General features: G+C 38.8%; 2 protein-coding genes across 2 annotated transcripts in view; both read left to right on the top strand.

The window, feature by feature from the left end:
* The first annotated feature begins 9526 nt into the window (after positions 1 to 9526).
* LOC126386833 (H-2 class II histocompatibility antigen, A-Q alpha chain-like) lies at positions 9527 to 13044 on the top strand. The gene is made up of 4 exons (XM_050039454.1): positions 9527 to 9665; positions 10368 to 10625; positions 10759 to 11040; positions 12705 to 13044. Exons 1-4 carry the CDS (start codon positions 9611 to 9613, stop codon positions 12821 to 12823), a joined length of 714 nt encoding a protein of 237 aa, XP_049895411.1. The 5' UTR covers positions 9527 to 9610; the 3' UTR covers positions 12824 to 13044.
* Positions 13045 to 14528: 1484 nt separating this feature from the next.
* The window catches only part of ccndbp1 (cyclin D-type binding-protein 1), an 18091-nt gene continuing 14144 nt past the window's right edge, over positions 14529 to 18475 (top strand). Inside the window, exons 1-3 of the mRNA XM_050039422.1 lie at positions 14529 to 14682; positions 17044 to 17103; positions 17357 to 17436. Coding sequence (XP_049895379.1) covers positions 14595 to 14682; positions 17044 to 17103; positions 17357 to 17436 — 228 coding nt within the window. The 5' untranslated portion in view covers positions 14529 to 14594. The remainder of the gene's footprint in view (positions 14683 to 17043; positions 17104 to 17356; positions 17437 to 18475) is intronic.

Consider the following 18475-nt stretch of genomic DNA (forward strand, 5'->3'; position numbering starts at 1 on the left):
ATCCTCCTCCCTCTTTCTCCTTTTTCATGCTCCGTCTATCCCCCCTCCCTCCTCGTTCCTCATTATTCGGTATAATCGGTTGTCTAGACAGAAACTCCCCGCACAGATCACACCTGAGAGAGAGATGGAGGGAGCAGAGGAAAACAGAGACAACGAAGGAAATGAGACGGAGGAGAGAGGGAGAAAAGAGGTGGTAAAATGATATGCTTTTTTTCCCCCTCCTCTTTAATGCTCCAAGTGTTCGAGAGGAAAAAGCTCTCGCACAGAGAGACAGAAAGAGAGATGTAAAAAAAAAAAAAAAGAGGGAGGAATAAGAAAGACTAAAGGGTCTGACGCACACACACACACACACACACACACACACACACACACACACACAGAGGCCCTTAGAGAAACTGCAGCTTGGCAATATGAAATACACTCATTAGTTTTGTTCACTACAGTCTAGACAGGTTGATTTTACAATGAGTGTGTGTTCTTGTGTGTGTGTGTGTGTGTGTCCTCTTGTTCTTCTATCTTTGTGAGGACCACTTTGATAGAGTGAGGACATTTTTGGAAAGTCAGGACTTTTTGGCCACATTTATAGCTGATATTCCCGTAAGACGCTACCTTTATCTGGATAAAGAAGAGGCATCTTTAAGGTTCAGTGTGAAGGATTTCAGGGATTTATTGGCAGAAATTGTATATAATTTAAATAACTATGTTGTCATTTATGATCACATGAAAAAAAAGAATTGTTGTGTTTTTGTTATCTTAAAATAGGACATTTATATCTACCTATGGAGCAGGTCCTCTTCCACAGAGTCTGCTATGTTGTTTCTACAACATATCATCACACAATGGTTTGTATGATAGCCTACGAATTAGCACTCCACTAATGACGTTATGTCCTTAACTTGAAGTTACATAATTGACCTATGGATAAGCCACGCCCCCCTCCACTCATGCGGACAAAATATCAACATTCAGTGACCGGCGCTATGGCAGGTGTCACAGCACACGGCATTTCGCAGGAGGCAATTGATGATTTTTGGAGACATAACGATCTGGGCCCTTATTCACAAAGATTCTCAGAGTCCTCACAGAGAGCTCCTAACTTAGCCTAAAAATTCCTAGCAAGGAATCTTAGCTTAAGAGTGATTCAGGAAGTTTCTGAGAGCAACTCTGAGCAAGGAGGGGATACAAACTTTTATCTTAGTGAGGAGGTGTGGTTGACCCCGTTGCTAGGTATGACGCAGTCTTCTAAAAGCTGTGATTGGTTGTTACAAAAAGGAAAAAAGAAAAAAAAATTAAAAAAAATGCGCTCCTAGTAATGAATGGACAGTGAAATCAACCGATCATAGAACTTATTAAGAAATGTGTAATCGTGAAAATAATTTTATGTCATGATGATGAAACTCAGCAAAATTAAATTAATTGTTACACAGCTTCAAAATGTTTGAACGTGCCTCATTCACATGCCGATTATTATATTGATTTGCTTATTGTTATGTTTACTCGCCATGCTGGTAATTTTACTACTTAATCTATTTGATATTAATGGTGGACGCAGACTCAGCTGTCAGCAATTACTGTGATTGCTGGCCTCTTTGTAAAAAGCAGTTTGATTTGGCAGAATGACCAAAACAACGAATAAAATGGAGAAAAAAAGAACGAGAAAGCTGAACTGGACAGAAGAGCAGTGCCTGCTGTTGGCGCAGCTTGTGGAGGATAACAACGGAGTTTTAAGAGGGAAATTCGGTCCCGGGATCACGGCACTTGGGAACGCATTGCCCGACAAATCAATGCGTCGTTCCCTCTCCTTTTATGCACAAGCGATGAGTGTGAGAAGCGCTGGTACGTACTGCAATCCAAAGCGTTATTGCGTTACTACGCTGGGTGGGAAAAGTAAGCTAATCCCTGATAAGGTCAACCACAAACATTGTCCCTGCACGATCAAGCCGGTATCGTCTCATTAAATCACTGTCGTTCAATATACGGAGAATATCTCTCCTTCCTCTCTGTCTTTCCACCATCTTCTCTGTTTAAGACACTCTTAGGCTTCTTAAAAGTCCTCCTCCCCCCTCTTAACAGTTTTTACCTTAGGAGCTCTCTTAAGGTCTAAGATGCTTTGTGAATAACTTTTATCTTACCAAGGGAAAATTCTAAGAAAAATCTTCGAATTCAAGGAAATCTAAGATTTTTCTTAGAATGACGTCACTAAGAGCTACTTTTAGTCTTCGGATTCTTTGTGAATATAGGCCCAGATGTCATTGAGAAGTAACAAAAGGGCCTAAACTACACATTGGAGGGATATATTCATCATTTTATTGTTGAGAAGGTTGATGAACAGCTTAAATTACAACCCAAAATTTACAGGTCCCAGTGTAAGCGTGATAAAACGCATCTCGTTGCCTAAATTTTGGTGCATCAAAGAGCAACTGAAGTTAAGGTTTTTGGCTCAGAATATGAGAAAAGGATAACGGCCTTTTTACCATCTTTACCAAGAGTGTCTCTCCGTTAGTTTGGTGCTACAGTGTTTACACTGAATCATTCACCATAACGTTTGCCAACCTTTGTTATCTCTGCCATTACAGATAAGTTAATGAAGTTAACGTTAGCTTAACTAGAGCCCTTTGGACAACAGCTAACAATGATGTACGATCACCAAAGTACAAAACTAGAACAAATAGGCTAATGAACTCCCAGCAAACAAGGTGACATGATGAACAACGCAGCTAGGAGCTAACGTTAGGCTAACTTTAGCTAACGTTAGCTAGAGATGTTAAAGATAACTTTATATTTATTTCCAGCAAAGTGACAATATGTTGCCTCAAACACGATGTTGACTTACCTTAGAACAGATGTAGACATCATTGTTAATCTTATTCACGTTGAGTTGATGTTGTGGTCTAACGTTACCACACAACTTTATCCAAAGGAGACACTTTTCTCAGTTGAGATGTGGTTTAAAGGGTAAAAAATACACCTCGTCGCCCAGCCTCTCAGGATACCTTGTGTCGGAGTTGCATGTACCCGGGTCATTCTATGGTGGCTTTTTGAACAGCAGTTTTGACTTTTTTATTATTTTTTTCAATCCAAAAGTTAATAATAGTAATAGTTAACTTCTTAACATTATATATCAACACAAATGACAGCTTAACATATTTTTATATTTTTACTACATTACATTAAGTAATGCTTGTTCTCTTTTTTTGTCACTGGTGTTACCTATGTTTTAGATTTTAATTTAGGCTTTAAAGAATGTAATTTGACTATTTAATTTGCACATATAATCAAAGACAGAAAAGGTGAATGATATAATAAAGAATTGTTTTTGATAAGTATTAATATACTTTTAACACTTATGTGTAAAGTTATATTTTATGACATTTTTCCATTACTACCATTCTTTTTTTTAATGTAACATTACAAATACTGGACACTCAGTCCTCAAACTTGAAATATCATGCACTTAAAATGTTTACTAATTAATGTAGTAACAGTTGGGTAGATACCAAAAACATATTTAAATTAATTGGGCAACTCTGATACCAGAACACCAATATGGCATACAGTAACACCAGTGACACACTGTAACACCAGTGACAGAATGTTAAGGAATGATAAAACAAAAGATTGTTTAAAACAAATATGATCAATTTATTCGTAATATTTTCACTTTACATATTACAACACAAGTTCATTTGATATGATGAGTTCATGTTAATTCAAGGCGAACAATAAAACGATGGTTATTGGTCAAAGATTGCGACCAGAAGTTGACAGCTAAAAATGTGCTTCATAACACAAGCATTATTGTGGCTAAAGTATGCTTGCTGCACAAAACGCGTGCACGTGCAGTTTTCGTGCACGTTTGGCTGCCACGCATATTTTGCGGTCGTGTGGCGCGTAGACCGCGCACTTTGCTGTGAGGTAGCATGACGCGTACGCAAGATGCAATATTGACATGAACACTAGAGGCGCTCGTGCGAAGTATACATAGAGACTGTGAACGTGAGGTCGGAGGTCATCACAATGGCGGTGAATAATTTACATACCATCTCCGATGGCGGTGGAGACGCACACGCACGCGTACTATGACGTGCGCAAACTACATCACGCTTAAGATGCGTACTGTACTTACAGCGTGTGCACGTCCGTCTGTCACCATTGGAGAAATGTTGTTAAGTGTCAACACACACGCGCGTTCGCACTTGTTGATTCTACGCAACTGGAAGTTTACGCGTTCGCACTTGTTGATTCTACGCAACTGGAAGTTTATCTGCATCGCGCACACCAGTCTGCGTGCATGAACGCCTCACATAGTTTCCTTTTTCATTTTATTATATAGTCATTGAATTATAGTTGACCGGGAAAGATGATTGAAAAATCATCAAACTATAGTTGACCGGGGGATCATCACATTGTGGGGAGACCAGCTATCAGGCTGCATAATGTTTAGACTGTAATCCTAGCACCCTACCCAGTGAGCTAACTCTGCTCTCTGTGGTAATGGTACAATAAATATTTCATGCAAATACTTTCTTCCACAATACTAAAAAAAAAAACTGTATCTAGGCTACTAACTTTGTGTCCGTGTTTTTCCAATTACATCTAATAATAAGACTTTAAAAAAAAAAAAAAAACTATAATTATATATATATATATATATATATGTAGACATATACATACATATATATATATATATATATATGTATGTATATGTCTACATAGAGTGTATTATTGGCTCCATGGCACCATCTACTGGATGAAAATGGAACACAGAAATAGAATGAAATGGAGAAGGAAACTACGTGACGCGTTCATGCACGTGGACTGGTGCGCACGATGCAGATAAACTTCCGGTTGCGTAGTATCAAAAAATGTGAACGCGCATGTGTGTGGACACTTAACAACATTTCTCCAACAGTAACATGCACATGCTGTAAGTACAGTACGCATCTTCTTGTTACGCGTGAAATACAATCCGCACATAACAACGCATGTGCGCACACACACGTACCAAAATTTACTATGTTAATCACGCATGCACACACACGTTGCTGCGCGTGTGTATGTTAATCACGCATGCACACACACGTTGCTGCGCGTGTGTGTGCTTATTTTGATATGGATAGGATAGTGGTATGAGTATGTGTGATGTGTGTGTGCTTGTGCCACACAGTCAGGTGCTCCTCCAAGTACTTCCAGATACCGTGGCAAATTCCAAAAGATCTTTTCGTCACTGGCAGTGTTTTTGCCATATCTATAAAAGGAAAGCCATGTGGTTACAATATTGAAACAACAATAAAATGCTTTGAACCTTACTTTTGGAAGGAAAAAAGTTAGTACAGTGTTCTGTATTGTCACTGGTGTTACCCTCATGTCACTGGTGTTTCTAACTGGAACAGTAACACCAGTGACAGTAACACCAGTGACAAATCTGCAGACAAGATGGCATATCTAAGATGGTGGCCACTCAAGGTCAGATCACATTTCTTAAATTGCAAATAAATCACATAATCATGCAATTTCATCAGTTATTGTAATCAAATTCCCTTTCCCCTGACTATAAACTGTATAACACCAGTGACGGATCTTAAGTCCTCACATAAAATAACTACCTAAAGCACAAAATTGTTAAAATGTGAAAAGGAACTGCAGACTCATCTTGCACCTGAAAGATGGCCACTCTTCCAATAAATCTTTGAACCAGGAAAAAGTTGGAAAGGAAGTTGTAGTTTTTCCAAGGTGGTGGTTTTTAAATACGGTAACACCAGTGACATGAAATCAAGGGACGGCTATTTATTGTAAATTATTTTTAATATTAATACTTTTTTTTAGATTTTTAAAGTAGTCTGCTGACTAACTATAACACATTCCTTTTGTATTATGACATTTAAATGGGAGAAAATCATGTATTTTAATTCTAAAAATGTCACTAAATCATGAGTCCTTACCCGAGGGACAAGCAAATTTAATGGCACTGACAATATTCAACAATGTAATAAAGAAAAAAGATTTGCAATATATCTGTCTTATTTGTCATTTATTAACAATGAAACACTTACATTAAAACAAAGCATGTATATTTTGTGTCATTTTCTGAGACTTTTGGGTGTTTTTCCTGGGGAATAAGGAGGGGACAGCAATGCCACCATTTTCATAGAACGTCCCACCCCATGCACACCGTTTGACCATTTTTAAACTTCAAATCTCTGAAAAAGCTCATAAAACCGAACAGAACTTTCTGTAATGCATTTCAATGAACATCCAGGCAGAGAATGTCTGAGTGTATGGGAATGGCTATACGCACTGTGATTGGCTCATCCCGTTTGAGGGCTTGAGATTTAACTTTCAGGCTGGTTTTGTGGATTTGGAGCTAAATGTTGTGCCTGGGGCACGTTGTGTATTAATGATACTCGTTACCTGGAGAGGTTGGAAAAAGATATACGTTTCTTCCCTGTTCCAAAACCAAAATCAAACCCCGAAAAGTGTAGAGTTAGCTAGCTAGCTACTGAAGATATAGCCTACTGAATGTATACACATGCTGCTTTTGCTGTGTAATGATTATAACAGTGAAACAAAGACCGACCCTGCTGTACAGGAACCAGTGAAGGGAAGCAGGGAAACTTTGCTGATATTCAACCAGCTCTGTGTCATCACAGTGTGTGCAGATGGACATTGTTTGACTTTTGACTCCCCTGGAGATCCCTGGCTGTCTGGTGGCAAAGCTCCAGCAGTTGGCAGCACAGGGGTGAAGCCAAACACTGTTCATCTGCACACACTGTGATGCCACACAGCTGGTTCAATATCAGCAAAGTTTCCCTTTATATTCATTGTCTTGTGTGGCGATCAGCAGTGATGTGGTGGTTCACTTTTACACTGTGATCTGTAGCCTATAGTTCGGCTTTAGCTTCTAACTATCTTTGTCTTTTTAACCTGTTGTTGCTGCTGAGTCAGTTTGACATCCTGGATATATCCTTCAAACACAGACTGTAGACCCCTCTGTCTGCTTCTCTCTGGAATCACTCTTTCATTTTTACAAAAAATATGATAATATTTCTTCAGGGAGTGCAGTTAGTTACTCCGACAGCCTCCCGTCAGCTCATTGTCACCTGATTGCAGACTTCCAAAATATGTGGGTTATGCATGAATTACTGGCTCATCATTATGGGGGATATGCACAAATTTCGGTGCATTACTTTTCGCAGGAAAATGTATGAACAGTGCATTTTTGTGTCAGCCACCACAGTTCTCCTAATTGACCTTCAAAGGAACAAAGCTTTTTTGCCTGCAGTTCGATGAGAAGTTTGACATCACTCTCAAGGTGATCTGTTTTTTGTATTCAGCTTGATCCAATAAGTGGGATGACTGCCACATCCTTCAAGTGCACACTCTTTTATACTCTCCCCCACAATGCAATGTATCAGAAGCAAAAATTGCAGTTGTGCAGGTGCAAAAAGGCGGGATATTTGTTGAAGAAGAATACAAACTACAACTTGAAACATGAACTAACCTGCCTGACTGTCAACTGACCACCAACCACTCTCCCCACTGTCTTCTGTAAACATCCCTCGTCTCTTTATACTCTTCTCTCTTCTTCTTTCTCAAACACACTTTTTCTGTCGACTGAATTCGCCCATGTCTCTGTGCAGCACAGCTCTGCATCCATCTGATACTGTAATGACTTTGTCTTCAGCTGCAGGTGTGTGTCTTAATTAGTATCATTTGAAACCATAGGTGCACGTTGCCCTCTGATGGCCTTTTGGGTGTACTGCACAAAGATTTTCAACTAGAACCAACAACGTCATTCTACTTTTTATCAAGACAGATCATGCAGCTTCTGCTATTGTAAATGGTGATAACTTCCAAAGTGGATGTTTTCATCTTCAGTTAAAGTCATGCGGATTTGAGGAGTAAGGGAAGATTTAAAGCTGGAGTTAGTAACTTGAGTTAGTAACTAAAACTGTTGCTAAAACTGTCACTGGGAGTGGAGAGGAGTCTTTAACGCAGAGCCTCATGTTGACCTCCAACAACAACATTTAAACAGCAGAGATTTGATCAAGGGACACACTTTGATCAAGTTCAGACTCGACCGTCACGACGTCCGTAAAGAAAGATCTCAGTTTCACAGTGTGAGTGACCTGAAGCAGACGGCTTAGTCCTCTGTCACGCAAAGACTCCTCTTTATTTAGACGAGCAGGAAAACAGGAAACATCATGAGATATCAAAGTCTGGGATCAAACCCGTGGACCACACAGAGGGAGACTGATCTGAGATCTGTGTGTGATGCCTTCCATTTCACAATGAATGTATTCAACTGACAAAATAAATGTCAAGTACAAATACAAAAACACAACACTTAGAAAATCTGTCTATTCAGTTCAGTTTAAAGATTTCTTGTCACAGGTCTAAGTTAAGTAGAAGGAAGTATAAGGTGCAACAAACGTCTTCATATGAGGACGCAGGTTCTCAGGAGGATATTCAGCGTCATACCTGCGTTCGGCCATGTCGTCGAGTTAGTTTGCTGTCTCTGTCAAGTACCTGTCTGTTAGGGCACATTCACACCAGGATGGTCCGGGGGACTCAGTTCGATTGGGCGGGGAATGCCGAAAAATTTCACACCTTCATTTGGTTCGGTTCACTTTCACACTGCACTTTTTAAAGCGGACCAAACCGCCTGGACAACGTCACACAGTTACAACAGCTGCTCGTTTGGGGGTGGTATTGCCCAAAACGACCACTGACCGGGAAGAAAAAAAACATGAGGAAGAAGAAAACCCGGCTCATCGAGTGACCAGGACCGAAAACGGAAATCCATCCCCTTCAGCCAGCTTGGTCACCACAAAAACACCAAAATGCACTGCGCTCTACGTCACTTCCTCTCTTTGGTTCGCTAGATAGTCTGTTTGCATTTCCCACTGTAAGCAAACCGCACCAGGATTCACTTGCAAGTGAACCGAGACCCCCAGTTTTCAAGCAGACCAGGGTTCGCTTGTTTGGTCCGCACCAGAGTTCGAATGAGCGTTCACACCACTCCAAACGAACCGAACTATCCTTGGAAGTGGACCAGGGTTCGTTTTAAGCGGACCAAATAGCGCCAGTGTGAATGCGTCCTTAGTTATTCACCCTACAGCAGGAAATGGCACTTTTAAATAAAAATGCACTGCAAATAGAGTCTGTTTTTTACGAACTTGACATGTTCTCAAGTCACTTGCGGGTCCATTCAGAATGGACCCGCAACCCTCTTTTGGCCTGCGACCCACCAGTTGGGAAACACTGTGCTGGGCTATTTTAGTTTTGGATCAATAACAATTGTGAATCCTGCACACACTTCTTCACCTTTGCAATTAAATTTTAGATTATTGTTAAACATAAATTATTTTTGTTAAAAGCTGCTTCTGCCAAATGCAGTTGATTCTGACATATTTCTGATCTTACTCCTTTATTTTTCCTCTCAAGACAACTGTAAATAGGACAACTTCCTGATCGTGGCTTAAGAGCTATAAAATGTTCCACCCGGCAACAGTAGTGTAATCATATCTGATTGGCTGCTTAAAGCTTGTTTGGAGCTCGTACCTCAGACATTTTGTTGTCAGAACACAGCAACAGACTTGAAGTTAAGATGACTCTGTTTGTGATCCTGCTGATCGTATTCACCGGAGCTACATCTGCAACAAGTAAGACATGATCTACAGCCTTTGTCAGAGTTCACATGGCTCTTTGTCCAGAACTCAGCAAGTGTAAAGTGAAAGTAAAAGTTTATAATGATGTACTTTTTCTTTTTGTAGAAGGGGTATAGTCTTAATTTTCTGGGAGGCAGGGGAAAATTTTCTAAAAATGTCTTACTTCAGATTTATATTTCATGTCAGTCATCCTTTTAGATTTATTATAAAAGTTAAACAGTTGTGTGTGTCACAGGTCTAATCTGCCTGACATCCAAAGTCTTTTTATATTGATCTCAGCCTGTGAACCTTCAACAAATAACATTCAACAAATATGCAGACATGTTGCTTCCAAACACTCAGCGGCATTTATTTGTATGTCTCAACCACACTATCAACATAACATAACATTAGTTGTCTTCCTGTATATCTCCTAACATCTCGTCATTGTCACTATCATGAGATCTGTACCACTGTCATCGTACATCATCATACATCAACAAGAAAGCAGAAGCATACTTCCTCAAATGCTGAACTATTCCTTTGTCTACAAGTTGAGTATTGTGTATCATAGTGCTGCTGTCTGCTAGAATAAAATGTTTCACCCACCATCCCAGTTGGTTGATTTTGATTATTGTCAGTACAGTCTGATAATCAACTTGCAAAGTGTTTAAAGTGCCTCCACCTTGTGATGCTGTTTCATCTCCTTCTTTTCAGCGCCTCTCCATGACTTCCACTACATCTATTCGTGCTTTCAATCAGGGGAAGTGCGGGTGGATGCCCTTGTTGACGGGGATGTGGCCGCGTATGCTGATTTCAGCAAGGATGAAATGGTGATTGCGATACCTCACGTGCCACAGTCTGCAGAAGAGATAACGAAAACGGCTTATGAATTTGCTAAAGCTAGCATTGTTCACTGTCACAGCATTTTAGGTAGAGCACTAAAAGCAGATCCGGGTGCTATTCTACGGCAAGGTGATGAGCTTATTCAACTTTATTAAAATAAAATTAGAATTTTTAATCATTATATATAAAATAATGATAATGATAATAAATATAAAATCACACCCTCAATGTCAGTTCTTTCCATTCTTTTCTTATTGACCAGATGCTCCAGATATCTCCATCTACACCCGGTATGAGGAAGAGGACGGTGTGCTGAACACTCTCTTCTGTTTGGCCAATCACTTCTACCCCCCCACCATCAACTTCACATGGACAAAGAACGGGGTGGAGATCACCGAGGGGGTGCTGGACCTGCGTTACCTCCACAACAGTGACGGGACATTCCACAGAATTTCAACATTGATTTTTACCCCTCAGGAGGGAGACGTTTACTCCTGTTTGGTGGAGCATCAAACCTTACATCAGCCTCTCAGCAAGAGCTGGGGTAAGACAAAGAGCTGTCTGTCGTTCAAATCACTGTTGTAATTATTCTTATTATTCATTTTGGAGTCATTTTTCTTAGGACTGTCTAAGACACTAGTTCCCAACTGGTCAAGCCACGAGGTCCAGTTTTCTCCTTAAGCTGGGTTTATACTCGTGCGTCAGCTCTATGCAGAGCCTATGCTATAGCCTATGCCGTTGTGCCGCTGTGTCACTCTGCAGTTATACCTCCAAAATACTAGTTGGCAGTGGGGTTTGTGTGAAGTGCTGTAAAGTTTAGTTGACTCAAAACACACATGAAACATGACTTGATAGCAACAATTTCAAACACAAGTACACAAACCAGCTTCACTATAATTTGCAGCATTCACAGACAAACACTTGTCTTTATCTGGACACATTTTCCTCACAAATACAACATGCTAATGTTTTTAGCATAAGCCTATGGCATTTTACATTGTATAAATTAGCCTAGCGGCCAGTGAACTTTTCCTCTGCTCATATAAAGCCAGGGACAACAGCAACATTTAACAAAGGTAACATTACAAAATTTGTCTCCATTACAACTCCCGAGGTTCACCGACAAAACATTTGTCTTACACTAAACATGTTTTCCAAGCAAATGTAACATGCTAACGTTATTAGCACAAGCTAATGGCATTTTACATTGTATAAATTAGCCTAGCAACGTGCAGCGATTTCCTCTGCTCATATGAAGCCAGGATAAATTCTGAAGTATAAATCCACAAAGGATAAATTACACACAAGACTATTACAAGACAAGTAAAGTACTATTTTTGTGGAGGCCTTATTGTCTTCACAATTTAATGTTTCTTATCTGTGAAATTAAAGAAAATAAAAGCTTCCTTTCCACTGAGGGAAATGGTTTCAGCTTACAAAAATAGACAGGAGGTCTGCGCCGCTGCGACATGTAGTTACATTTCTGGGGAGGTGCATGTCAGGCCATGGTGAAGGGTACAGCGTATGGCTCTACGCAGAACTATAAATTCTGCCTTAGTCGTTAGTTCAAAGTCCACACAGTTTAACACATTCAGTGTCATACTTGCGTTTGGCCATGTCATCAAGCTAGTTTGCTGTCTCTGTCAAGTAGCTGTCTGTTAGTCAGTCACTCTACAGCAGGAAACAGTGCTTAAAAAATGGAGCTCTGTCTCGGAAATGTTTTTTACAAACTAGACACGTTTGCAAGTCACTTGCAGTCCATTCAGAATGGACCCACCAGTTGGGAACCATTGGTCTAAGACATCACATGGTTACTCATCTCAGACAAAGTTCTTCTCTGTTCTGGGGTCTCATTTATAAAACAGTACATAAGATCCATGCTAAAAATGTATGCACAAACAAAAGCCAAAAATGGCGTGGCCAAAAAATATTCAACCATTTCTACAATCAGGCCTCCAACTCACCGTCTACGTCGCCAATTTCTCGTCTCCAAAATGTTCATAAGCATGAGTCAAAGTTTCTCCCATCAAGTCTGTTTTTATAGATCACAACTTTTGTGTGGGAAGTGGCGTACGCCTCTTTCAGGTCTTGTTTTGTGCATACGCAATGTTTATAAATGAAACTTCAGCAAAATAAAAACCATTCCTTCACTCTCCGCCTTCTCATACATTTAACAGAAGGATGTGATTGTTTTTGTGTCATCCACAGAGCTGGAGAAGAGTCAGAGCAGTTTGAGCCCTGCAGCTTTATTCTTCATAGCAAGCCTCGTTTTGTGTCTGATTGGAATCGCGACTGGAATCTTCTTTTTTAACAAGGAGCGAAAGTAGTGCCTTTATATACTACTGAGAGAGGCTCAGCCAGCATGAAGCTAAGCACTCACATGTTTCTATATAGGCTTTACTTCTTCTGTTTGTTGGCATATTCAAACACAGATGCTGACGTTTAAGAGTTTTTCACTGTTTATTTAACCCCAAACATTCAGAGTTTCTACACCTGAATAATGTTATTTATATTGTTTGTTGTTTAATAAAGCGTTAAATCATTGTTGGATGATGTGCTTGAGTAGTTACTTGAGATACCTATGGTCAACTATATATATATTTAACCACATATGAGTGACAGGGAAAAATAGGTATCAATAATTGGATGTGCTTCAAAAACTGTTCAAATAACATGTGGCGTACCACAAGAATCTATTTTGGGACCTTTATTATTTCTTATTTACATTAATGATTTCTTTAGTGGTCTGAAAATTTTCTTGTCCTATCTTGTTTGCTGATGATACCAACACAATGTTATCACATACTGGCTTACACACTGTAATAAATAACACAAATGATGGAATGGTGAGTTTCAAAACAGTTTCAACTCAGTAAGCTCTCATTAAATGTTAATGAGGCCAGATTAACATACGAGGGGGCCCCAGGGCATAAATAAGCTTTTGGCCCCTGTTGATACAAGATAAATGATTAAAATTAAAATTTCTTTTACTTTTGTTGTTTAACTTTTTTAAAACTTTATTGAACAGGTATCATCAAGCCAGCTGTTCTGTGACAGAAAACATAAAATCTCTGCGCATGGCTCTGTTCATAAATGTTAAGTCCAAAGTTCAAGTAACATCTAGGGTTGTAGTGATATACCGGTTTTAAGATATACAGTGATATGACGTTGACAGTTATTGCACCATGTATACATCTGCTTATCTACGATATTGGGAAAAAAAATGCGACTGTAAGGAGATTCTCCCCTTTATTTTAGTTACTTTAAAAGGAAAGACTTTCAAGTCTCAGTTAGAGTAATAAAATATTCATTCAACCAAAAATAAGCCCTCCATTTTGATTCCTTTGGCAATCATTCTGACTGATGAAAATATAAAATCTGCAATACCATGAAACTGCATTTTTTTCTGAGATGGTTATCGTACCATGAAAATCTAATATCATTGTAACCCTAGTAACATCAGTGTCCTTTTTGGTAAAAGAAATTTGCAGGATTTATACCAGTGAATGTTCCTAAAAGACACATATTTCACCTTAGTTGCAATCAAGTATTTAGATAATAAAATGCAGTTTTTCATCCAGCTGAAACAAGATTATTTTTTTGCGAAACAAAAGTACGAATTTTATTGCTGTTATTGAGTTTCTTTGCAGAGAAACAGATGTCACCAATATAAAATAAAAATAATGATAATTTGTTATCATAGCCTATAAAATGTCTCTGTCATCCCAAAACATTTGCTTATTAGACAAATTTAAGGTGAGTTTTTCCCAGTAGCTAATATTACTGCATAAAATTTAAATTCATGCCAATAACCTGCTTCAAATTGAGGTCAATTTTAAAATGGCCTCTGCTATTTATTCTTAAAATCTCTCTAAAAAGCATAAAACATATTTTAAACTGGTGGAGTCAGTCTCTGCCTGAAATACTCTAGTTTCACCACCAAGTGTCACTAAAGCCATAATAAATGTGTCATCTCTTATTTCCTCCGGCTGCAGTGTCGGTGCCTCCCTCATTTTTGTCCCCGGTCCCACTTCCTGTCGTTCTTTAGTTCCACAACACGCGTGTATCTGACGTTAGCTGCCCAGAAACTTTGGTGACATGAGTGCTGATAATAGTGGTGGAAATGTTTCTGTGCCTTTACGAAATCTTCTGAACTCCATCCAGTGTGTTAGAGACCGGGTCAGAGGTAAATGTGACACATCAGATGTGACGCAGCACAAATAGTCAGCCGTTAGCCGAGCTAGAAGTTATGCTAGCAGATGTAAAGCTAAAGTGCTAACCTTCGCTTAAACTGTCAAAACGGTTATTTATTTTTTATGTAGAGTTAGTCTGGGCACGATTTCTTAGCTGTGAATTTTAATATTTACTTTTACAAATTAAGCTAGATGGAGCTACCCCCTGTCTGTTTGCTAAACTGTGACGAAGTTGTCCGATTTTTATCTCAAGTCTTTGGTTAAAATAAATACTCAGGTTGTCGGTGTATTTGGTAACTTACATACAGCTAACGTTACAACTAGTCATAGCAACAGTTCTTCGCTAATTAATTAACGTTAGCTACCTTATATATTGGTGTTAATATTCAGTTTTTGTAAAACTTGTGTCAGAGACGTGTGGATGTAACGTTACATCCATGATCATTTTTGGAGGCTGTAACGTTAGTTTTAAACAATATTGCGAGTTGTTTTTGTCTTTAGTTAGAGATGGAAGAACTATTCAGAAATATAACTTGAGTGAAAGTAGCAATACTACAAAATAAAAATACACTGCTTCAAGTTAAAGTCTTGCATTCAATATTGTACTCAAGCAAATGTACAAAGGCATCAAAATATACTTAAAGTACTGAGTAAAAGTTCTCAATACAGAAAGCACCATTTCAGAATCATAATTATGCTGTTGAATTATAATAAGTGATGTCAGTGTGAATATTACTTTAATGTTGTACTTAGCTGGTAAAGGTGGGGATCATAGTAATCACTTTATATATCGCTGAGTAGGTTAACCTATCATAATACATTAGCATTTACTATTTGATTTATATTTTTGTTCTAATATTGCAAATCTTTAAATGGTGTGGATTAAAACACAACACAGCTCTGCAGCCTCCAGAATGACCATAAAGTTGAATTAACACCTCTCGAAACCAGTTTTGTCATCAAATGTTTTTAAATTGGCAGCTGAGTGTACATTTCAAGTTTGAGTGTATAATTTGGATCAAATCTGCTGCCCACATGTTTTATAAATATGCATATATATCATGATCTTTTACATTTTCTAGAAAAAAAAAACACTTGAGAAAAGGTTTATGGATAAAATAAGCAGACCAAAACACATGATAAATTACGGAAGCGTATTGCATTCACTTGACAAATTAAAAAAAATCTGTTTTATCAAGTAATTTTTTTCTGTTTTTCTGAGTATTTTTTTCTGAGTTAAGAGAGCAATAGAACAACAGACGCTTTCATTCCTTTGTGGAGAGCTCGATATAATGGAAGCAAACATGACCCGCTTGTTTAGTTTAATCCAGTTTTACTTTGTTTTGGGTTTGAGACACTGGGAGATACTCTTGTCTTTAAGTCATATAGATGGTGTTATCATTAGTTTGTCGACTTTACGTAGGCACCTTATGTTTGCTTCCATTATATCGAGCTCTCAAGAAAGGAATAAAAGTGTCTGTTGTTCTATTGCTCTAACTCTGAAAAAAATACTCAGAAAAACAGCAGAAGAAAAAATTACTCCGAAAAACAGATTTTTTTTTTTATGTGTCAAGTGAATGCAATACGCTTCCGTAATAAATAAATAATTTTCCCTCCATGGAAGTACACATCCACCCAGAAATATTATCATATATTATTATAGATATATTGCTGGTACAGCATAAACAATGCAATGAAAAATATGTCAGTTTGCAAACTGGGTGCGACAGAACACAAAATGGACAACTTAATAACACCAGCCAGTAATGAAAAGCAACCATTACTAGGAATGAGCCATATACATGAACATAATGTTGCCATATTGCCAAAAAAAAGTCTTAAGCTTGTACATTTCATGCAGCCTGTAGCTATTTGTGGCGCTGCAACTAGGGATTATTCCATTATCTGTTATTATTTTTTTAAATCAGTTGTTTAGTTTATAAAATGTCAGAAACGGTGAAGTGCCCATCACAAGTTATGAGAGCTGAGGTCATGTCTTCAAATGTTTTGTTTTGTCTGACCGACGTTGCAACACCCAAATATATTCAGTTTACACTGATTTAAAACAGAGAAAAGCTGCAAATCTTCACATTTTGGTGATTAAGTAACCAATTATTTGACGAATGGTTTCACGTATCACCATTTTTCATTTATAAGAAGAATAATAATAAAAATTCAAGAATTTTAGAAGTACATTTATTCTTATTCCCACATTGTAGACTTTTAAAGTAAAATACAAATCCAGGCATTAACTTAAGGGCTTGGTACGAGGGTTTTTCCTTTTGGCATGTTAGTATGATGTTTTCCCTGGAAGTGGGAAGGTTTGCTAACCTAACGCCCATTTTCCACCACAGACGGAGAGTCCAATGAGTCAGATGGAGCGTTCAATCTCTCTAACTTCTGGGACACTCTGAGTTGAGTATCATTTATTGTGGCCATCCTCCACTTCCTGTTCCTTTTCCTGCTTCTGTGAAGGCTCCATAATTAGTAAAAAAATCCCATCTTGTCACCCTGGATGTCTTGTTGTTACTTAACAAACATATTTTTGCATAATTTTTATATTAAACAACACATTCATTTTTGTGTGCTGGTTCTAAAAACCTCCAGATTGTGGAGCTTTTAGTGGGAGCTTTAAATGTGACATAACTGTGACTCCTCTGTCCTCAGACCAGGCAGTGAAGGCAGTGTCCCAGGAAGCCACTAAACTCAGCCTGGCCTTCTCCAGACCCCCGCTGCCATCACAACAGGTCAGATTATATTACTAGCATCATGATGTTTACCTTGTTGAGTTTATGTTGTATCAGCTATGATTCATTTTTAAAGCTCTCAGGAAGTTTGAGAGTACAAAAATATAGGGATGGGATCTTAGTGATTGTTATCAGGACTGATCAAGGCATTTTTTAACTGAGTGGCATCCGCTGTGTCGATCTATCTGAAGCCAGATCTGATCATTTGTTTTACGTTGTGTGGTGTTTTCACTCGCAAAGGTTACATGCACAGTGTCACGGCCTCTCTAATTAGACAAAGGCTAGACTAGAGACTGCAGCATATGAAACGACGCCAGACACAGTTTGCAGGGGGAAAAGGGAAACAAAGGTTTTATTATTAACAAGAATGAAATATTACTTAAAACTTAAATGATAGCAAAAAGAAACAAAAGATAGGGAAGTTGCTGGGACAACCACACCCAGCTCACCCCCCTAAATGCCTAAACTGAAACTAAACTTAATCTAAATCTCCAACCCAAACTAAAATAACAAAACCCAACACGCTCATGCTGGGAACGAAACAGGAACTGCTGCTGTGCTGCTGCGGGCCCTCAGCTCCCTTTTATTCTCTCCTCCCAATTGCTCTCAGGTGCTGCGCTCCTACAGAGAGAGAGACAGGCAGAGAGGAGGGGGAGACACAACACCCACATCCACTAGGGTGTGCAACACAATATACCACAATGCAGGGCCACACGTAACACACAGCAACGCAACGAGTGCAGCCATTGTCAGCTCTCGAATTATCCGCTGTCTGTGTGTGTATAAGAGCAGCGGCTGAGCCCTGCCTGTGGCGAAAAAACCACACATGCACGCCATAAACAAGAGTAAAACTCAGTCTGAGACTGTTTATCCTGCTATATAATGACGAAAACTCTGTCTGTCTGTGTGTCTGTTCCACGTTTTTCTCCTCACTGACTTGGTCAATCCATGTGAAATTTGGCACAGAGGTAGAGGGTCATGGGAGGATGCGAATGAGGCAATATTACATCAATTGGCCAAAGGGGGGCGCTATAGCAAC

Source organism: Epinephelus moara, chromosome 24, assembly GCF_006386435.1.
Source record: "Epinephelus moara isolate mb chromosome 24, YSFRI_EMoa_1.0, whole genome shotgun sequence".
NCBI classification, from domain to species: Eukaryota; Metazoa; Chordata; class Actinopteri; order Perciformes; family Serranidae; genus Epinephelus; species Epinephelus moara.

What these genes read in the sequence shown, in the direction of transcription:
- LOC126386833 (XM_050039454.1), top strand. Translation starts at nt 9,611, where the DNA reads ATGACTCTGTTTGTGATCCTGCTGATCGTATTCACCGGAGCTACATCT. An exon ending in CGGAGCTACATCTGCAACAA is followed by an intron (nt 9,666 to 10,367) that starts GTAAGACATGAT and finishes CCTTCTTTTCAG; the next exon opens with CGCCTCTCCATGACTTCCAC. An exon ending in GGGTGCTATTCTACGGCAAG is followed by an intron (nt 10,626 to 10,758) that starts GTGATGAGCTTA and finishes CTTATTGACCAG; the next exon opens with ATGCTCCAGATATCTCCATC.